Genomic DNA, 21,461 nt, shown 5'->3' on the forward strand with positions numbered 1-21,461 from the left:
CAATGGGCAGAGAATCACTCCTGCCATCTATCTGCTATTCACATCCCAGGAGTAGACAACTGGGAGGCGGACTATTTGAGTCGTCAGACTTTCCATCCGGGGGAGTGGGAACTCCATCCGGAGGTCTTTGCTCAGTTAACCCAATTATGGGGCATTCCAGACATGGATCTAATGGCGTCCCGTCAAAACTTCAAGATTCCTTGCTACGGGTCCAGATCCAGGGATCCCAAGGCGACTCTAGTGGATGCATTAGTGGCGCCTTGGTCGTTCAACCTAGCATATGTGTTTCCACCGTTTCCTCTCCTCCCCAGACTCATAGCCAGGATCAAACAGGAGAAGGCCTCAGTGATTCTGATAGCTCCTGCGTGGCCACGCAGGACTTGGTATGCAGACCTGGTGAATATGTCATCGGCTCCACCATGGAAGCTACCTTTGAGACAGGACCTTCTAGTACAAGGTCCATTCGAACATCCCAATCTAGTTTCTCTGCAGCTGACTGCTTGGAAATTGAACGCTTGATTTTATCCAAGCGTGGGTTTTCAAATTCTGTGATTGATACTCTGGTCCAAGCCAGAAAACCTGTGACTAGAAGGATTTACCATAAAATATGGAAAAAATATATCTGTTGGTGTGAATCCAAAGGATTCTCCTGGAGTAAGATTAAAATTCCAAAGATTCTCTCCTTTCTCCAAGAAGGTTTGGATAAAGGATTGTCAGCTAGTTCTCTAAAAGGACAGATTTCTGCATTATCCGTCTTGTTGCACAAACGACTGGCAGCTTTGCCAGATGTACAAGCTTTTGTTCAGGCTTTGGTTAGAATCAAGCCTGTTTACAGACCCATGACTCCTCCTTGGAGTCTAAATTTAGTTCTTTCAGTTCTTCAAGGGGTTCCGTTTGAACCTTTACATTCCATAGATATTAAGTTACTATCTTGGAAAGTTCTGTTTTTGGTTGCTATTTTTTCTGCTAGAAGAGTTTCTGAATTATCTGCTTTGCAGTGTGATCCACCCTATCTGGTGTTCCATTCAGATAAGGTTGTTTTGCGTACTAACCCTGGTTTTCTTCCAAAAGTTGTTTCCAACGAGAACATCAACCAGGAAATAGTTGTTCCTTCTTTGTGTCCGAATCCAGTTTCAAAGAAGGAACGTTTATTACACAATTTAGATGTTGTTCGTGCTTTAAAGTTCTATTTAGAAGCAACAAAAGATTTTAGACAAACCTCATCCTTGTTTGTCGTTTACTCTGGTAAGAGGAGAGGTCAAAAAGCTACTGCTACCTCTCTCTCTTTCTGGCTGAAAAGCATTATCCGCTTGGCTTATGAGACTGCCGGACGGCAGCCTCCTGACCGTATCACAGCTCACTCTACTAGGGCTGTGGCTTCCACATGGGCCTATAAGAACGAGGCTTCTGTTGACCAGATATGTAAGGCAGCGACTTGGTCTTCTCTGCACACTTTTACCAAATTCTACAAATTTTATATTTTTGCTTCTTCGGAGGCTGTTTTTGGGAGAAAGGTTTTGCAAGCCGTGGTGCCTTCTGTTTAGGTAACCTGATTTGCTCCCTCCCTTCATCCGTGTCCTAAAGCTTTGGTATTGGTTCCCACAAGTAATGGATGACGCCGTGGACCAGACACACCAATGTTGGAGAAAACATAATTTATGCTTACCTGATAAATTACTTTCTCCAACGGTGTGTCCGGTCCACGGCCCGCCCTGGTTTTTTTAATCAGGTTGAGAAAAATTTTCTTTATACACTACAGTCACCACGGCACCCTATAGTTTCTCCTTTTTCTCCTAACCGTCGGTCGAATGACTGGGGGCGGAGCCAGAGGGGGAGCTATATGGACAGCTCTTGCTGTGTGCTCTCCTTGCCTTTCCCTGTGGGGGAGAACATTTCCCACAAGTAATGGATGACGCCGTGGACCGGACACACCGTTGGAGAAAGTAATTTATCAGGTAAGCATAAATTCTGTTTTACTTATTTCTTTCATGTAATTAGCAAGAGTCCATGAGCTAGTGACGTATGGGATATACATTCCTACCAGGAGGGGCAAAGTTTCCCAAACCTCAAAATGCCTATAAATACACCCCTCACCACACCCACAATTCAGTTTTACAAACTTTGCCTCCCATGGAGGTGGTGAAGTAAGTTTGTGCTAGATTCTACGTTGATATGCGCTTCGCAGCAGGTTGAAGCCCGGTTTTCCTCTCAGAGTGCAGTGAATGTCAGAGGGATGTGAAGAGAGTATTGCCTATTTGAATACAATGGTCTTCCTCTAGGGGATCTATTTCATAGGTTCTCTGTTATCGGTCGTAGAGATTTCTTCTCCTACCTCCCTTTTCAGATCGACGATATACTCTTATATACCATTACCTCTACTGATTCTCGTTTCAGTACTGGTTTGGCTATCTACTATATGTAGATGAGTGTCCTGGGGTAAGTAAGTCTTATTTTTTGTGACACTCTAAGCTATGGTTGGGCACTTTATATGTAAAGTTCTAAATATATGTCTTTAAACTTATATTTGCCATGATTCAGGATAATCAGTATTCCTTTATTCAGACTGTCAGTTTCATTATTTGGAATAATGCATATGAATAAATATTTTTTCTTACCTTGAAAATTTTCAATTGACTATTTTTCCCTGTGGGCTGTTAGGCTCGCGGGGGCAGAAAATGCTTCATTTTATTGCGTCATTCTTGGCGCAAACTTTTTTGGCGTAAAATTTTGTCATTTCCGGCGCCGTAGTTGACGCCGGAAGTTGTTTTCAGTTAACGTCATTTTTTTGACGCATGTGTATTCAGACGTTTTTTTGCGCCAAAAAATGTGGGCGTCTGTTTCGGCGTCAGAGGATGTGGCGTCATACTTGGCGCCAAAAAATATGGGCGTTGTACTTCGCGCCAATAATGTGGGCGTCATACTTGGCACCAAAAATGTGGGCGTCTTTTTTTTGTTCCACTTTTTTCTCACATTATTTAAGTCTCACTTTTTCATTGCTTCTGGTTACTAGAAGCTTGTTATTTTGCATTTTTTCCCATTCCTGAAACTGTCATTTAAGGAATTTGATAATTTTGCTTTATATGTTGTTTTTTCTATTACATATTGCAAGATGTCACATCCTGACCCTGGATCAGAATCTACTACTGGAAAGACGCTGCCTGATACTGGTTCTACCAAAGTTAAGTGCATTTGTTGTAAACTTGTGGTAACTGTTCCTCCGGCTGTAGTTTGTGTTAGTTGCCATGATAAACTTACCAATGCAGATTGTGTCTCCATTAGTAATAATCCTTTACCTGTTGTTGTTCCTTCAACATCTAATGTTCAGGATGTCCCTGTTAATGTAAAAGAATTTGTTTCTAATTCTATTAGGAAGGCTCTGTCTGTTATTCCTCCTTCCAGTAAACGTAAAAGGTCTTTTAAAACTTCTCACATTTCAGATGAATTTTTAAGTGACCGCCATCATTTTTACTTATCTGTTTCTGATGAGGATCTATCTGGTTCAGAGGATTCTGCCTCAGATATTGATACTGATAAATCTTTATATTTGTTTAAAATGGAGTTTATTTGTTCTTTACTTAAAGAAGTGTTGATTGCATTAGATATGGAGGAGTCTAGTCCTCTTGATACTAAATCTGCTAAACGTTTAAATTCGGTTTATAAACCTCATGTGGTTGTTCCAGAAGTTTTTCCAGTTCCTGATGCTATTTCAGAAGTGATTTCTAGGGAATGGAATAGTCTGGGTACTTCATTTACTCCTTCTCCAAGGTTTAAGAAACTGTACCCTGTTCCATCTGATAGATTAGAGTTTTGGGACAAAATCCCCAAAGTTGATGGGGCTATCTCTACTCTTGCTAAACGTACTACTATTCCTACTGCAGATAGTACTTCCTTTAACCCCTTAACGACCAAGGACGTACGCCACACGTCCTCAAAAAAAATACACTTAATGACCGAGGACGTGTGGCGTACGTCCTTGGTCTGAAAAGCAGCTGGAAGCGATCCTGCTCGCTTCCAGTTGCTTTCCGATTATTGCAGTGATGCCTCGATATTGAGACATCCTGCAATAACGTTTTTTTAGCAATCCGGTGCAGAGAGAGCCACTCTGTGGCCCTCTCTGCACCGGACATCACCGGCTAAATCCGTTGGTGGGTGGGAGCCGGTTGGGAGGCGGTGGCGGCCATCGATGACCCTGATTATCTGTAGGGGGGCGGGTTCGTGGGCGGGAGTGATCAGAGGCGCGCGCACGTGCACGGGGGGGCGGGCGCGTGCACGGGTAGGGAGCGGGTGGGAACCGCTACACTACAGAAAAATTATGTTTGAAAAGTTGTAAAAAAATAGTTTGATTTATGTTAAAATACATTAGTCAGGGGGTGGGGGATTGGTCTGTGGGGGGGGGGGGGGGAAGCTACACTACAGAAAAACAGGCAAAAAAATAAAAAAAAACATATTTTTTGCAAACTGGGTACTGGCAGACAGCTGCCAGTACCCAAGATGGCCCCCAATAAGGCAGAGGGGGAGGTTAGAGAGCTGTTTTGGGGGGGATCAGGGAGGTTGGGGGCTAAGGGGGGGGTCCTACAAAGTAGCATATGTAAATATGCTAAAGATGTATTTTATTTTTTAAAAAAAAAAAAACTTTTATTTTAGTACTGGCAGACTTTCTGCCAGTACTTAAGATGGCGGGACAGTTGTGGGGTGGGGGGGGAAGGGAGCTGTTTGGGAGGGATCAGGGGGTCTGATGTGTCAGGTGGGAGGCTGATCTCTACACTAAAGCTAAAATTAACCCTGCAAGCTCCCTACAAACTACCTAATTAACCCCTTCACTGCTAGCCATAATACACGTGTGATGCGCAGCAGCACTTAGCGGCCTTTTAATTACCAAAAAGCAACGCCAAAGTCATATATGTCTGCTATTTCTGAACAAAGGGGATCCCAGAGAAGCATTTACAACCATTTGTGCCATAATTGCACATGCTGTTTGTAAATAATTTCAGTGAGAAACCTAAAATTGTGAAAAACTTTGCGTTTTTTTTAATTTGATTGCATTTGGCGGTGAAATGATGGCATGAAAATATACCAAAATGGGCCTAGATCAATACTTGGGGTTGTCTACTACACTACACTGAAGCTAAAATTAACCATAGAAGCTCCCTACATGCTCCCTAATTAACCCCTTCACTGCTGGGCATAATACACGTGTGGTGCACAGTCGCATTTAGCAGCCTTCTAATTAGTAAAAAACAAAACCAAAGCCATATATGTCTGCTATTTATGAACAAAGGGGATCCCAGAGAAGCATTTACAACCATGTATGCTATAATTGCATAAGTTTTTTGTAAATAATTTCAGTGAGAAACCTAAAGTTTGTGAAAAAAAATTGTGAAAAAGTGAACAATTTTTTTTATTTGATCGCATTTGGCGGTGAAATGGTGGCATGAAATATACCAAAATGGGCCTAGATCAATACTTTGGGATGTCTTCTAAAAAAAAATATATACATGTCAATGGATATTCAGGGATTCCTGAAAGATATCAGTGTCCCAATGTAACTATCGCTAATTTTGAAAAAAAAGTGGTTTGGAAATAGCAAAGTGCTACTTGTATTTATGGCCCTATAACTTGCAAAAAAAGCAAAGAACATGTAAACATTGGGTATTTCTAAACTCAGGACAAAATTTAGAAACTATTTAGCATATGGTTTTTTTGGTGGTTGTAGATGTATAACAGATTTTGGGGGTCAAAGTTAGAAAAAGTGTGTTTTTTTTCCATTTTTTCCTCATATTTTATAAAAAAATTTATAGTAAATTATAAGATATGATGAAAATAATGGTATATTTTGAAAGTCCATTTAATGGCGAGAAAAACGGTATATAATATGTGTGGGTAAATTAAATGAGTAAGGGGAAAATTACAGCTAAACACAAACACCGCAGAAATGTAAAAATAGCCTTGGTCCCAAACGGACAGAAAATGGAAAAGTGCTGTGTTCATTAAGGGGTTAAGGATCCTTTAGATAGGAAGCTTGAATCCTTTCTAAGGAGAGCTTATTTATGTTCAGGTAATCTTCTTAGACCTGCTATTTCTTTGGCTGATGTTGCTGCAGCTTCAACTTTCTGGTTGGAGGCTTTAGCGCAACAAGTATCAGACCATAATGCTTATAGCATTGTTAAACTTCTTCAACATGCTAATAACTTTGTTTGTGATGCCATTTTTGATATCATTAGAATTGATGTCAGGTATATGTCTTTAGCTATTTTAGCTAGAAGAGCTTTATGGCTTAAAACTTGGAATGCAGATATGACTTCTAAGTCAACCTTGCTCTCTCTCTCTTTCCAAGGTAATAAATTGTTTGGTTCTCAGTTGGATTCAATAATTTCAACTGTTACTGGGGGGATGGGAGCCTTTTTGCCTCAGGACAAAAAAATCTGAAGGTCAATATAGGGCTGCTAATCGTTTTCATTCCTTTCGTCAGAATAAGGAGCAGAAGCCGTTTGGAAACCTTCTCCAGTCTGGAATAAATCCAAGCCTTTTAGAAAGTCAAAACCAGCTCCCAAATCCGCATGAAGGTGCGGCCCTCATTCCAGCACAGCTGGTAGGGGGCAGGTTACGATTTTTCAAAGATGTTTGGATCAATTCGATTCACAATCTTTGGATTCAGAACATTGTTTCACAAGGGTACAGAATAGGTTTCAAGGTAAGGCCGCCTGTGAAGAGATTTATTCTCTCACGCATTCCAGTAAATCCAGTGAAGGCTCAGGCATTTCTGAAATGTGTTTCAGACCTAGAGTTGGCTGGGGTAATTATGCCAGTTCCAGTTCTGGAATGGGGTCTGGGGTTTTACTCAAATCTATTCATTGTACCAAAGAAGGAGAATTCCTTCAGACCAGTTCTGGATCTAAAAATATTGAATCGTTATGTAAGGATACCAACATTCAAAATGGTGACTATAAGGACTATTCTGCCTTTTGTTCAGCAAGGGCATTATATGTCTACAATAGACTTACAGGATGCATATCTTCATATTCCGATTCATCCAGATCACTATCAGTTCCTGAGATTCTCTTTTCTAGACAAGCATTACCAGTTTGTTGCTCTTCCGTTTGGCCTAGCAACAACTCCAAGGATCTTTTCGAAGGTTCTCGGTGCCCTTCTCTCTGTAATCAGAGAACAGGGTATTGCAGTATTTCCTTATTTGGACGATATCTCGGTACTTGCTCAGTCTTTACATTTTGCAGAATCTCATACGAATCAACTTGTGTTGTTTCTTCAAAAACATGGTTGGAGGATCAATTTACCAAAGAGTTCCTTGATTCCTCAGACAAGGGTAACCTTTTTGGGTTTCCAAATAGATTCAGTATCCATGACTTTATCTCTAACAGAAAAGAGACGTCTGAAATTGGTTTCAGCTTGTCGAAACCTTCAGTCTCAATTGTTCCCTTCAGTAGCATTATGCATGGAAATTCTAGGTCTCATGACTGCTGCATCGGACGCGATCCCTTTTGCTCGTTTTCACATGAGACCTCTCCAGCTTTGTATGCTGAACCAGTGGTGCAGGGATTATACAAAGATATCACAATTAATATCCTTAAATCCCAATGTTCGATCTTCTCTAACTTGGTGGTTGGATCACCATCGTTTAATTCAAGGGGCCTCCAACCTGGACTGTGATCTCAACAGATGCGAGTCTTTCAGGTTGGGGAGCTGTATGGGGATCTCTGACAGCGCAGGGGGTTTGGGAATCTCAGGAGGCGAGATTACCAATCAACATTTTGGAACTCCGTGCGATTTTCAGAGCTCTTCAGTTCTGGCCTCTTCTGAAGAAAGAATCGTTTATATGTTTTCAGACAATGTCACAACCTTGGCGTATGTCAATCATCAAGGTGGGACTCACAGTCCTCAAGCTATGAAAGAAGTATCTCGGATACTTGTATGGGCGGAATCCAGCTCTTGTCTAATATCTGCGGTTCACATCCCAGGTGTAGACAATTGGGAAGCGGATTATCTCAGTCGCCAGACGTTACATCCGGGCGAATGGTCTCTTCACCCAGAGGTATTTCTTCAGATTGTTCAAATCTGGGGTCTTCCAGAAATAGATCTGATGGCCTCTCATCTAAACAAGAAACTTCCCAGGTATCTATCCAGATCCAGGGATCCTCAGGCGGAAGCAGTGGATGCGTTGTCGCTTCCTTGGAATTATCATCCTGCCTATATCTTTCCGCCTCTAGTTCTTCTTCCAAAAGTGATTTCCAAAATTCTAATGGAGCGTTCGTTTGTACTGCTGGTGGCTCCAGCATGGCCTCACAGGTTTTGGTATGCGGATCTCATTCGGATGGCCAGTTGCCAACCTTGGACACTTCCGTTAAGACCAGACCTTCTATCTCAAGGCCCATTTTTCCATCAGGATCTCAAATCATTAAATTTGAAGGTATGGAGATTGAACGCTTGATTCTTAGTCATAGAGGTTTCTTTGACTCAGTGATTAATACTATGTTACAGGCTCGTAAATCTGTCACTAGAAAGATTTATTATCGAGTTTGGAAGACTTACATTTCTTGGTGTTCTCATAAATTCTCTTGGCATTCTTTTAGAATTCCTAGAATTTTACAATTTCTTCAGGATGGTTTGGATAAGGGTTTGTCTGCAAGTTCTTTGAAAGGACAAATCTCTGCTCTTTCTGTTCTTTTTCACAGAAAGATAGCTAATCTTCCTGATATTCATTGTTTTGTACAGGCTTTGGTTCGTATCAAACCTGTCATTAAGTCAATCTCTCCTCCTTGGAGTCTTAATTTGGTTTTGAAAGCTTTACAGGCTCCTCCGTTTGAGCCTATGCATTCTCTGGACATTAAATTACTTTCTTGGAAAGTATTGTTCCTTTTGGCCATCTCTTCTGCTAGAAGAGTTTCTGAGTTATCTGCTCTTTCTTGTGAATCTCCTTTTCTGATTTTTCATCAGGATAAGGCGGTGTTGCAGACTTCATTTAAATTTTTACCTAAGGTTGTGAATTCTAACAACATTAGTAGAGAAATTGTTGTCCCTTCATTGTGTCCTAATCCTAAGAATTCTCTGGAGAGATCTTTACATTCTTTGGATGTAGTAAGAGCTTTGAAATATTATGTTGAAGCTACTAAAGATTTTAGAAAGACTTCTAGTCTATTTGTTATCTTTTCTGGTTCCCGGGAAGATCAGAAGGCTTCTGCCATTTCTTTGGCGTCTTGGTTAAAGTCTTTGATTCATCTTGCTTATGTGGAGTCGGGTAAGTCCCCGCCTCAAAGGATTACGGCTCATTCTACTAGGTCAGGTTCTACTTCCTGGGCTTTTAAGAATGAAGCTTCTGTTGATCAGATTTGCAAAGCAGCAACTTGGTCTTCTTTGCATACTTTTACTAAATTCTACCATTTTTATGTTTTTTCTTCTTCTGAAGCAGTTTTTGGTAGAAAAGTACTTCAGGCAGCTGTTTCAGTTTGATTCGTCTGCTTATAATTTCAGTTTTTTTCATTATAAGATTAAAACTTTTTGATTTGGGTTGTGGATTATTTTTTCAGCGGAATTGGCTGTCTTTATTTTTATCCCTCCCTCTCTAGTGACTCTTGCATGGAAGTTCCACATCTTGGGTATCTGCTATCCCATACGTCACTAGCTCATGGACTCTTGCTAATTACATGAAAGAAAACATAATTTATGTAAGAACTTACCTGATAAATTCATTTCTTTCATATTAGCAGGAGTCCATGAGGCCCACCCTTTTTGTGGTGGTTATGATTTTTTTGTATAAAGCACAATTAATCCAATTCCTTATTTTTGATGCTTTCGCTCCTTTCTTATCACCACACTTCTTGGCTATTCGTTAAACTGAATTGTGGGTGTGGTGAGGGGTGTATTTATAGGCATTTTGAGGTTTGGGAAACTTTGCCCCTCTTGGTAGGAATGTATATCCCATACGTCACTAGCTCATGGACTCTTGCTAATATGAAAGAAATGAATTTATCGGGTAAGCTCTTACATAAATTATGTTTTTCCCATCACTTGTGTTGTATATTGATGTATAAAAAAATAATAATAATTGTATACCCATTTGACAAGACTAGTTTTGAATTATAATTTAATAATGTTGGTCAGAAAAAAAAATCCAATGTGAAAGGGGTCTCAGGTGTGAAAATTTTAAGAAGCTGTGTTCTATGAAAAAACATTTGTTTTTTGTTTAGATGTAACGTTCATACTGAGTTTTCAAAAGAAAGCAAAAAAAGTTTAAAGGTAAGAACCCCGTTTTATTATCTTTCTTTATTCTGTCAATTTAAATGGGACATTAAAGTATTTTTTTTATTGTTCATCTAGGGCACTGTCCATCTAGGGCACTGGTTTAAAACATGTCCTTGGATGAGAGCAGGTAAAATAACCATGTGTACTAATCAGTTGATTATTTTACCTGTGCTCAAGTTCAGATATCCTCAAAATCTGGCATGTTATGGAGGCCTGAGGACAGGTTTGAAAACCAGTGATCTAGGGAATTTTAGAATGTTTTAAAGGATGCTAAAAACACTACATACATTTCATACACCTCCCTCTATTTATAGGTTCTGCCATTATGGAACCTAGGTTACACTACAGGTATTTAAAAATGAGTTGCTCCACATATGCATTGGAATATAGTTACAAATATTTTTCACATGAGATTATAGTCCAATCCAACAGAAGGAGGCAAAATACCCCAAACTAATTTAATCCCTGCCACTATCCCATGATTATTTTGTCACTTTTTTTGCCTTCAGCAAGTAGTGATAGTGAAACTTACAGTGCTGATTTACACGTCAATAGAAAGGGGTTCACAGACTAATGTGAGACCCATTATCCTGCTCAAAGAGTTTCTGTCACTAGTCTTATTCAGGTGTCAGATGCACGCAAAAAGACGAACTTCAAATTTTGCAAACGCATTAAGGTATTCCCTCTGTGAAAAGCACAACTGGGCTGAAAGAGGCTGCTGCTGGGTGGTAAATCACCATAGAACAAGCTTCCTGGTAGAGCGCTTCTCTCTTTGTATGCATATTTCTCCTGTTAAGTGTGGTCAGTCCACGGGTCATCATTACTTCTGGGATATTAACTCCTCCCCAACAGGAAGTGCAAGAGGATTCACCCAGCAGAGCTGCTATATAGCTCCTCCCCTCTACGTCACACCCAGTCATTCTCTTGCACCCAACTAATAGATAGGATGTGTGAGAGGACTGTGGTGATTATACTTAGTTTTATACCTTCAATCAAAAGTTTGTTATTTTATAACAGCACCGGAGTGTGTTGTTCCTTCTCTGGTAGAGTTTGAAGAAGAATCTACCTGAGTTTTTTGTATGATTTTAGCCGGCGTAGTTAAGATCATATTGCTGTTCTCGGCCATCTGAGGAGAGGTAAAGCTTCAGATCAGGGGACAGCGGGCAGGTTAATCTGCAAAGAGGTATGTAGCAGCATATTATTTTCTGACAATGGAATTTGACTGAGAAAATTCTGCCATACCGATTTAATGTAATCTCAGCCTTAAATGCAGTAGTAGCAACTGGTATCAGGCTGTCATGTATGTATATTTTACACTTCAGTATTCTGGGGAATGGCACTTCATTGGGATAATACTGTATGCATAAGACTTTAGCCTAATTTGCAGTGACTAGCAACAGGCTTTCTAATGTCATTTCATTTATTTGATGTTAAACGTTTTTGCTGGCATGTTAAATCGTTTAATTTTCTGAGGTACTGGGTGAAAAAATGTTTTGGGCACTGTTTTTTTCCACTTGGCAGTCGTTTTATTTAATTTAAGACAGTTTACTGATCTCCCTCACTGTTGTGTGTGAGGGGGAGGGGCCTATTTTGGCGCTTTTGCTACGCATCAAAAAATTCAGTCAGAAGTCTCTTGTCTTCCCTGCATGATCCGGTTCGTCTCTACAGAGCTCAGGGGTCTTCAAAACTTATTTTGAGGGAGGTAATCACTCACAGCAGAGCTGTGAGGTTGTAGCTGACTGTGATAAAAAACGTTTATTTCTGTACTTTTTTTCTGCTATCAGGGTTAGTTATCCATTGCTAATGGGGGCAATCCTTTGCTAAAATTGTGTATTTACCGTAAAAGATTGATGTTATAGTTAGTTCTCAACTGTCATAACCTTTTTTCTGTGCTTCTTAAAGGCACAGTACGTTTTCATATTATTTGTAAATTACTTTGAAAATTATTTCCAAGTTGCTAGTTTAATTGCTAGTGTGTTAAACATGTCTGACTCAGAGGAATATCTCTGTGCTATATGTGCTAAAGCCAAAGTGGAGCCCAATAGAAATTTATGTACTAATTGCATTGATGCTACTTTAAATAAAAGTCAATCTGTACAAATTGAACATATTTCACCAAACAACGAGGGGAGAGTTATGCCGACTAACTTGCCTCACGTGTCAGTACCTGCATCTCCCGCTCGGGAGGTGCGTGATATTGTAGCGCCGAGTACATCAGGGCGGCCATTACAAATCACATTACAGGATATGGCTAATGTTATGACTGAAGTTTTGGCTAAATTACCAGAACTAAGAGGTAAGCGTGATCACTCTGGGGTGAGAACAGAGTGCGCTGTTGATAATAGGGCCATGTCTGATACTGCGTCACAGTATGCTGAACATGAGGACGGAGAGCTTCAATCAGCAGGTGACGGTTCTGATCCCAATAGAATGGATTCAGACATTTCTAATATTAAGTTTAAACTCGAAAACCTCCGTGTACTGTTAGGGGAGGTTTTAGCAGCTCTAAATGATTGTAACACCGTTGCAATCCCAGAGAAATTATGTAGGCTGGATAGATACTATGCGGTACCGGCTAGTACTGACGTATTTCCTATACCTAAGAGGCTTACAGAGATAATTGCTAAGGAGTGGGATAGGCCCGGTGTACCCTTTTCCCCCCCTCCTGTGTTTAGAAAAATGTTTCCAATAGACGCCACCACACGGGACTTATGGCAGACGGTCCCTAAGGTGGAGGGAGCGGTTTCTACTCTGGCTAAGCGTACCACTATCCCGGTGGAGGATAGCTGTGCCTTTTCAGATCCAATGGATAAAAAATTAGAGGGTTACCTTAAGAAAATGTTTGTTCAACAAGGTTTTATATTGCAACCCCTTGCATGTATTGCGTCTGTCACGGCCCCGGCCGCTTTTTGGTCCGAGTCCCTGGAAGAGACTCTTGACTCAATAACTATAGATGAGATTTCAAACAAGCTTAAGACACTTAAGCTAGCTAATTCATTTATTTCGGATGCTGTAGTACATTTAACTAAACTTACGGCCAAGAATTCCGGATTCGCCATTCAGGCACGCAGAGCACTATGGCTAAAATCCTGGTCAGCTGACGTTACTTCTAAATCTAAATTACTTAACATACCTTTCAAAGGGCAGACCTTATTCGTGCCCGGGTTGAAAGAAATTATCGCTGACATTACAGGAGGTAAGGGCCATGCCCTGCCTCAAGACAAAGCCAAACCTAAGGCTAGACAGTCTAATTTTCGTTCCTTTCGGAATTTCAAAGCAGGAGCAGCATCAACTTCCTCTGCACCAAAACAGGAAGGAGCTGTTGCTCGCTACAGACAAGGCTGGAGACCTAACCAATCCTGGAACAAGGGCAAGCAGGCCAGGAAACCTGCTGCTGCCCCTAAGACAGCATGAATTGAGGGCCCCCGATCCGGGAACGGATCTAGTGGGGGGCAGACTTTCTCGACTTTCTCTCTTCGCCCAGGCTTGGGCAAGAGATGTCCAGGATCCCTGGGCGTTAGAGATCATATCTCAGGGATACCTTCTGGACTTCAAATCCTCTCCCCCAAAAGGGAGATTTCATCTGTCAAGGTTGTCAACAAACCAAATAAAGAAAGAGGCGTTTCTACACTGTGTACAAGATCTTTTACTAATGGGAGTGATCCATCCGGTTCCGCGGTCGGAACAAGGACAAGGGTTTTACTCAAATCTGTTTGTGGTTCCCAAAAAAGAGGGAACTTTCAGGCCAATCCTGGATTTAAAAATCCTAAACAAATTCCTAAGAGTTCCATCGTTCAAAATGGAAACTATTCGGACAATCTTACCCATGATCCAAAAGGGTCAGTACATGACCACAGTGGATTTAAAGGATGCTTACCTTCACATACAGATTCACAAAGATCATTACCGGTATCTAAGGTTTGCCTTCCTAGACAGGCATTACCAGTTTGTAGCTCTTCCATTCGGATTGGCTACGGCTCCAAGAATCTTCACAAAGGTTCTGGGTGCTCTTCTGGCGGTACTAAGACCGCGAGGAATTTCGGTAGCTCCGTACATAGACGACATTCTGATACAAGCTTCAAGCTTTCAAACTGCCAAGTCTCATACAAAGTTAGTACTGGCATTTCTAAGGTCGCATGGATGGAAGGTGAACGAAAAGAAGAGTTCTCTCTTTCCACTCACAAGAGTTCCCTTCTTGGGGACTCTTATAGATTCTGTAGAAATGAAGATTTACCTGACAGAAGACAGGTTAACAAAGCTTCAAAATGCATGCCGTGTCCTTCATTCCATTCAACACCCGTCAGTAGCTCAATGCATGGAGGTGATCGGCTTAATGGTAGCGGCAATGGACATAGTACCCTTTGCACGCCTACATCTCAGACCGCTGCAATTGTGCATGCTAAGTCAGTGGAATGGGGATTACTCAGACTTGTCCCCTACTCTGAATCTGGATCAAGAGACCAGAAATTCTCTTCTATGGTGGCTTTCTCGGCCACATCTGTCCAGGGGGATGCCATTCAGCAGGCCGGACTGGACAATTGTAACAACAGACGCCAGCCTACTAGGTTGGGGCGCTGTCTGGAATTCTCTGAAGGCTCAGGGACAATGGAATCAGGAGGAGAGTCTCCTGCCAATAAACATTCTGGAATTGAGAGCAGTTCTCAATGCCCTTCTGGCTTGGCCCCAGTTAACAACTCGGGGGTTCATCAGGTTTCAGTCGGACAACATCACGACTGTAGCTTACATCAACCATCAGGGAGGGACAAGAAGCTCCCTAGCAATGATGGAAGTATCAAAGATAATTCGCTGGGCAGAGTCTCACTCTTGCCACCTGTCAGCTATCCACATCCCGGGAGTGGAGAACTGGGAGGCGGATTTCCTAAGTCGTCAGACTTTTCATCCGGGGGAGTGGGAACTTCATCCGGAGGTCTTTGCCCAAATACTTCGACGTTGGGGCAAACCAGAGATAGATCTCATGGCGTCTCGACAGAACGCCAAGCTTCCTCGTTACGGGTCCAGATCCAGGGATCCGGGAGCGGTTCTGATAGATGCTTTGACAGCACCTTGGACCTTCGGGATGGCTTATGTGTTTCCACCCTTCCCGATGCTTCCTCGATTGATTGCCAGAATCAAACAGGAGAGAGCATCAGTGATTCTAATAGCGCCTGCATGGCCACGCAGGACTTGGTATGCAGATCTAGTGGACATGTCATCCTGTCCTGGTCTCTACCTCTGAAACAGAACCTTCTGATCCAGGGTCCCTTCAAACATCAAAATCTAATTTCTCTGAAGCTGACTGCTTGGAAATTGAACGCTTGATTTTATCAAAACGTGGTTTTTCTGAGTCAGTTATTGATACCTTAATACAGGCTAGGAAGCCTGTTACCAGAAAGATTTACCATAAGATATGGCGCAAATACTTATATTGGTGCGAATCCAAGAGTTACTCATGGAGTAAGGTTAGGATTCCGAGGATATTGTCTTTTCTACAAGAAGGTTTAGAAAAGGGTTTATCCGCTAGTTCCTTAAAGGGACAGATTTCAGCTCTGTCCATTCTTTTACACAAACATCTGTCAGAAGTTCCGGACGTTCAAGCTTTTTGTCAGGCTTTAGCTAGGATCAAGCCTGTGTTTAAAACTGTTGCTCCACCATGGAGTTTGAACTTAGTTCTTAATGTTTTACAGGGTGTTCCGTTTGAACCCCTTCATTCCATTGATATCAAGCTGTTATCTTGGAAAGTTCTGTTTTTAATGGCGATTTCCTCGGCTCGAAGAGTCTCTGAGTTATCTGCCTTACATTGTGATTCTCCTTATCTGATTTTTCATTCAGACAAGGTAGTTCTGCGTACTAAACCTGGGTTCCTACCTAAGGTGGTCACTAACAGGAATATCAATCAAGAGATTGTTGTTCCATCTTTGTGTCCTAATCCTTCTTCGAAGAAGGAACGTCTGCTACACAATCTAGATGTAGTCCGTGCCCTGAAATTTTATCTACAGGCAACTAAGGATTTTCGACAAACGTCTTCCCTGTTTGTCGTTTATTCTGGTCAGAGGAGAGGTCAAAAAGCTTCGGCTACCTCTCTCTCTTTTTGGCTTCGTAGCATAATACGGTTAGCCTATGAGACTGCTGGACAGCAGCCTCCTGAAAGAATTACAGCACATTCTACTAGAGCTGTGGCTTCCACTTGGGCCTTTAAGAATGAGGCTTCTGTTGAACAGATTTGCAAGGCTGCAACTTGGTCTTCTCTTCATACTTTTTCCAAATTTTACAAATTTGACACTTTTGCTTCTTCGGAGGCTGTTTTTGGGAGAAAGGTTCTTCAGGCAGTGGTTCCTTCCGTATAAAGAGCCTGCCTGTCCCTCCCGTCATCCGTGTACTTTAGCTTTGGTATTGGTATCCCAGAAGTAATGATGACCCGTGGACTGACCACACTTAACAGGAGAAAACAAAATTTATGCTTACCTGATAAATTCCTTTCTCCTGTAGTGTGGTCAGTCCACGGCCCGCCCTGTTTTTTATGGCTGGTCTATAAAAAAATTTAAATTATACTCCAGTCACCACTGCACCCTTTGGCTTCTCCTTTCTCGTTGGTTCTTGGTCGAATGACTGGGTGTGACGTAGAGGGGAGGAGCTATATAGCAGCTCTGCTGGGTGAATCCTCTTGCACTTCCTGTTGGGGAGGAGTTAATATCCCAGAAGTAATGATGACCCGTGGACTGACCACACTACAGGAGAAAGGAATTTATCAGGTAAGCATAAATTTTGTTTTATATATTTGAAAATACTTAGATCATATACCCCTATTTGAAGAACATTGGCATGTGAAATATTTACAGTACATACACATAAATATGAATATTGCATAAATGTTTTTATGTTGGCTACTTGACTGCAAGGCCTCCAATGCACTTATATATATGTATGTGTATATATGTATACATATGTATTTATGTGTTATGTGTATATGTCTGTAAATACATATATACACATCTGTACACAGATAGTCGAGCATAGCAGTTAATCAGAAGTCTGATGTCGCGCTCACCCAACGCATGTTAAATTGCTCTCAAGCAAACGCGTTTACTTTGCAACACGTAAAATGCGAGGGCTACTTCTGATGCTCAAAGAGCCTCAATAAACCCCTTTTTTGCGCGCAACAATTGGCATGCCGCTCGTGATCTACCCATAGTATCTATCCATTTCAGTAAGAGAGCTTGTTTGAACCTTGGCTGGATGTTATTATTGCTACAGTCACTGGAGATAAATAAGCTTTCCTTCCATAAAACAAAAAAAGGCTAAGGGCAGGGTTAAAGGAACACTAAAGTCAAAATTAAACTTTAATTATTCTAATAGAACATGCAATTTTAAAAGGTTTTCCAATTTACTTTCAGTATCAAACATGCACAATATTTTTATATTTAAACTTTTTGAGGTAGCAGCTCCTAATGAGCATGTGCAACGGTTCACGGCATATACGTACTGTATATGCATTTGTGATTGCCTAATGTCTGTCACATGATTTTGGAGGGGAATCAAAGTAACTTTGAAATTTGGCAGAAAAAGAATCTACTCATTTGAAATTCAGATTAAGCGCTGTTAAATTGTCTTTTCTTTCCAACGGCAGGGAGAGTCCACAACTTCATTCATTAATGTTGGGAATTCAACACCTGGCCACCAGGAAGAGGCAAAGACACCCCAGCCAAAGCTTATAAATATCCCTCCCACTTCCCCTAGTCATTCTTTGCCTTTCGTCACTATAGGAGAATGGCAGAGAAGGTGCTTAAAGAAATATAGATTTAGTCATTTAATGGGTATTTTCCCTTCAAGACAGAACTGGGGTTAATTGAGTAACCATATAATTCAGTTGTGGTGAAAGTTAGCTACTGGATGTCACAGGGTACGTTTTTCTTCATAAATGGAAAGAGTCTACAGCTGCATTCATTACTTTTGGGAATTCAGAACCTGGCCACCAGGAGGAGGCATAGCACCCCAGCCAAAGGCTTAACTACCTCCCCAACTTCCCTCATCCCCCAGTCATTCATTGCCTTTCGTCCCAGGAGGTTGGCAGAGAAGTGTCAGTCGTTTTCGATAGTCTCTTATGGAGGGTAGTACTCTTCGGCATGGGACTGGAACCCCTTAGTGAGAGCAAGATTGCAAGTTAGAGTCTGGAGATGCAGGGAGAGTCTTTCTGCGAAACCATCCCGACTCATATTAACCGCTCCACAAGCAATCAGCGTTGACGAGTTTCGATGCCTGCTTTTTTCTCTCAAGTCCATGGCAAAAGCGACGCTACTATCTGTCACACTTGAAGGGCTGTGTTCCTGTTCCACGGCGTAGATTCCGGTAAGATCGTTTAATTTTACTTTCATCATGGATGTATTGTAATTATATCTGTTTATCCGAGAGGGGCTACACACTTTAACATAGGAATAACTTTAACATAGGGTCTCAGTGAGGCTCCTGAGAGGGGTTATTGAACAGGGGGGTTTATAATCATGTTTGTTATGTGATTCTGTCTGCTACTGTGTAGTGTTGCTTCGGCTCATGGCTATTTTGGAACATAACGGTCTATGTCTAGTGACACGGCCTTTACGGTCGGGCGCACTTTTGCAGGGACTGCACGGTTTACCTTGTGACCCCATTTCCGCTTTCCTGACCATGTGGCGATGGAGAAATCCTGGTCCGCTGGTGTCTGTTTCTCTGGAGGTGGTTAGTGCCCCAGCCATTGGGGGTGTAAGGTGCCGTTTACATTTTTCTTATTGGTCCAAGTTTTAGTCAGTGTCCCAGTTATGGAGGATTCTGATTTTTTTGGAGACGGATGTCTCTGATTCAGACTCTACTTCTTGCGAAGAATATGAATTGGCCGGGTGATACATGCCCCCATCAGTTATGTTCTGAATGCCGTTTTAGAGTGCTCTGTTCCTCGGGATCGGGGAATCAGGTGCCCTCTGAGCCACCCGTCTCTGGGGATTCTATTTCTCACGAGACGAGTTCCCTACCACCAACTCTTACTATGCATGCAGGTAACCCAAACACTACTTATCCTTCTAGGGAGTACAGCCTGTTCCCACCGAAGATTACAACACGGTTCCGCATGGCCATATCTTTGGCGCTGGCGCATCTGCACCTCCCGGGAGTGTGCTTACGATATTGTCCGTGTTCTGTTAACCAGGGCTCGTCAGGTGTGGGATCGCCAGGTCCAGTTCAGCCCTGGAGGTATGTTGCGCCTTTCGTTATAGACTGGCGCGCCTTCGTGTTCTACCAATGCACGTTTTTGATGTTGCTGGAGGATCCCACTCTTAATGGGTCTGGGGATTCTCAGTCTTAATCTTCGACTGGCTTGCATCCATAGACATAAGGGGATGAAGTAATCTTCTTATAGTCTTTGTTATTTGTGTATCCTTTTCCAGTTCTGAGCTTGGAAGTCTCAGACCCCTGTTGGGCTGGTCCAGCTGGTCTGTCCGTTCTTCCTGGGTGATAACCTACGGGTTGCCTTAGCTTTTATTTTCATTCAGTGAGGTTGATTTTTATTTGGTTTAAAGTTCATGTTGTGGTGTGATGTTTCCTTCTGGAACTTTCTTTTCTGGAATTGATACTCGCGATTTTGTAGTTGCACTGTTTACAAAAGTCTGTCTGACTGTTCTTTATTCCTCTATCTTGGGGGAGACTCTGTGTGGCCTTTACAGTGCTGGGGACCTTGCTTTCAGGCTGGTCCTGACTGGGTACAAATCCTTCTGTCTTTAAGGCCTAGTTCAGACACGTGGCGCCTTTTTATGTCTGTTTGGTCTGGTGAGGGCGCCTAGTGATCACAATAAGATTTGTGTTGTTTACTTACTTTATTTTACAAGCTTCAACTAGCATCCTGAGAGGACTTGAGGGTCCATGGTTGCTTAGGGGCATGGGGGATTGGTTCAGTCCTCATTCACCTTTCAAGCTAGTGGGCCGGGACTCTGTTGAGATCCACGGTGACATGCTCAGTCATTTCCAATTTTTCCGGGAACTAGAGTCTTCCTTCCCGTTGTGGGTTGGAGGCTTGGTGGATTTAGGTCCATCATACCGCCGTTCTTACGGTTTTGCCTTTTATGGTCTCTTTGGAAGTGTCCTTTTAGTACTTGTTCCTTTTAGAGGTTCTCTTCCTTTGGGTCGAGACTTTCTGGACTTCGTCCGGTTTTTCTGGCGTCTTTGGCCGCTTAATTAGCAAGTGAAGGCCGTCAGGCTCTGTCTTCCTTCAGGAGTTAGTCGTCTCCATATCAGGGGCGATAGGAGGTCTCTTTTTCCAAGCTTTTTGCTTGGGGGATGTTTTTCTGCCTGAGTTCGGGATGCTTTGCATTATTCTACCTTCTGTGTGGTCCTCTGGAACGTTAATCTGAAAGGATTTTGGAGACTAGCCTTTCTTTCTTCTCTCTTTCGGGTGACTCTGTTCTCGGTCTTATTTCCTTTAGTGTTGCCCTTGGGGCCTTTGAGCTCTAGAGAAATTGCGTGACTTTGTCGCGGCCTAGAACCTTGTTGGGGTGGTTTTGACATCCGGCTAAGGGTGTTCTCTTCCTTTTGGGCTGGGAATTACAAGTGAGTCCTGTACTTGTTCTCCGAGTTTCCCGGTTTTCATCCCCTGTGAGTCTGATTGCTTCAGACGGGGTATCTTGTGTTCCCTGGAGGTGTCATTCGTTCTAGGACAATTCTGGGTCCAGGGTTCTTGTCTTGGATCCTTCTTGGATGTCTGGAGACTTATGTTCATGTGGACTGGTTCGGGACGACCCAGTTTTTTCAGGAACCCTATGTTTGCGACATAGGGGCTAGCTCATTGGGTTTGCAAGCAGGAATGCCAGAGTTCACATCCACCTTCGGGTACTGGGTATAAACTTTAAGGCCTGACTTGTCCTTCGGACGGAGTATTCTCCTCTTCATGGGGAGTTTTTTCTCTGTTGGGTCAACAGTGGTGTCTGGATGATTTTTTTCATTCGGTCCGTGTTTTGATCATACTATGGCTTCATGTCTTGTGGACATGTATGCTGTTCTTTCTCTGTGCCCTTCCCTTTTGAGGGGATAGTTTGTCTTCCTTATAAGCTGGGGTTTCCTCTCTCTGGAGGGTCTTTGTCCTGCCCTGTGTGTAGGAGGTTGGATCAGGTGGCTTATTTCTGTAAAGGGCAGCATCTGCTGCTCTGTGGGCTCTGTTCCACCTGTTCGAATTTGATCTCTCTACGTAGAGA

The 21,461-nt window shown here is 42.2% G+C and overlaps 1 protein-coding gene across 1 annotated transcript in view; it reads left to right on the forward strand.

Moving 5' to 3' along the window:
- MGA (MAX dimerization protein MGA) overlaps positions 1-21,461 on the forward strand; it is a 1,137,718-nt gene that overhangs the window by 794,152 nt on the left and 322,105 nt on the right. Inside the window, exon 19 of the mRNA XM_053697822.1 lies at positions 10,200-10,248. Coding sequence (XP_053553797.1) covers positions 10,200-10,248 — 49 coding nt within the window. The remainder of the gene's footprint in view (positions 1-10,199; positions 10,249-21,461) is intronic.

Source organism: Bombina bombina, chromosome 1 (assembly GCF_027579735.1).
Source record: "Bombina bombina isolate aBomBom1 chromosome 1, aBomBom1.pri, whole genome shotgun sequence".
NCBI lineage: Eukaryota > Metazoa > Chordata > Amphibia > Anura > Bombinatoridae > Bombina > Bombina bombina.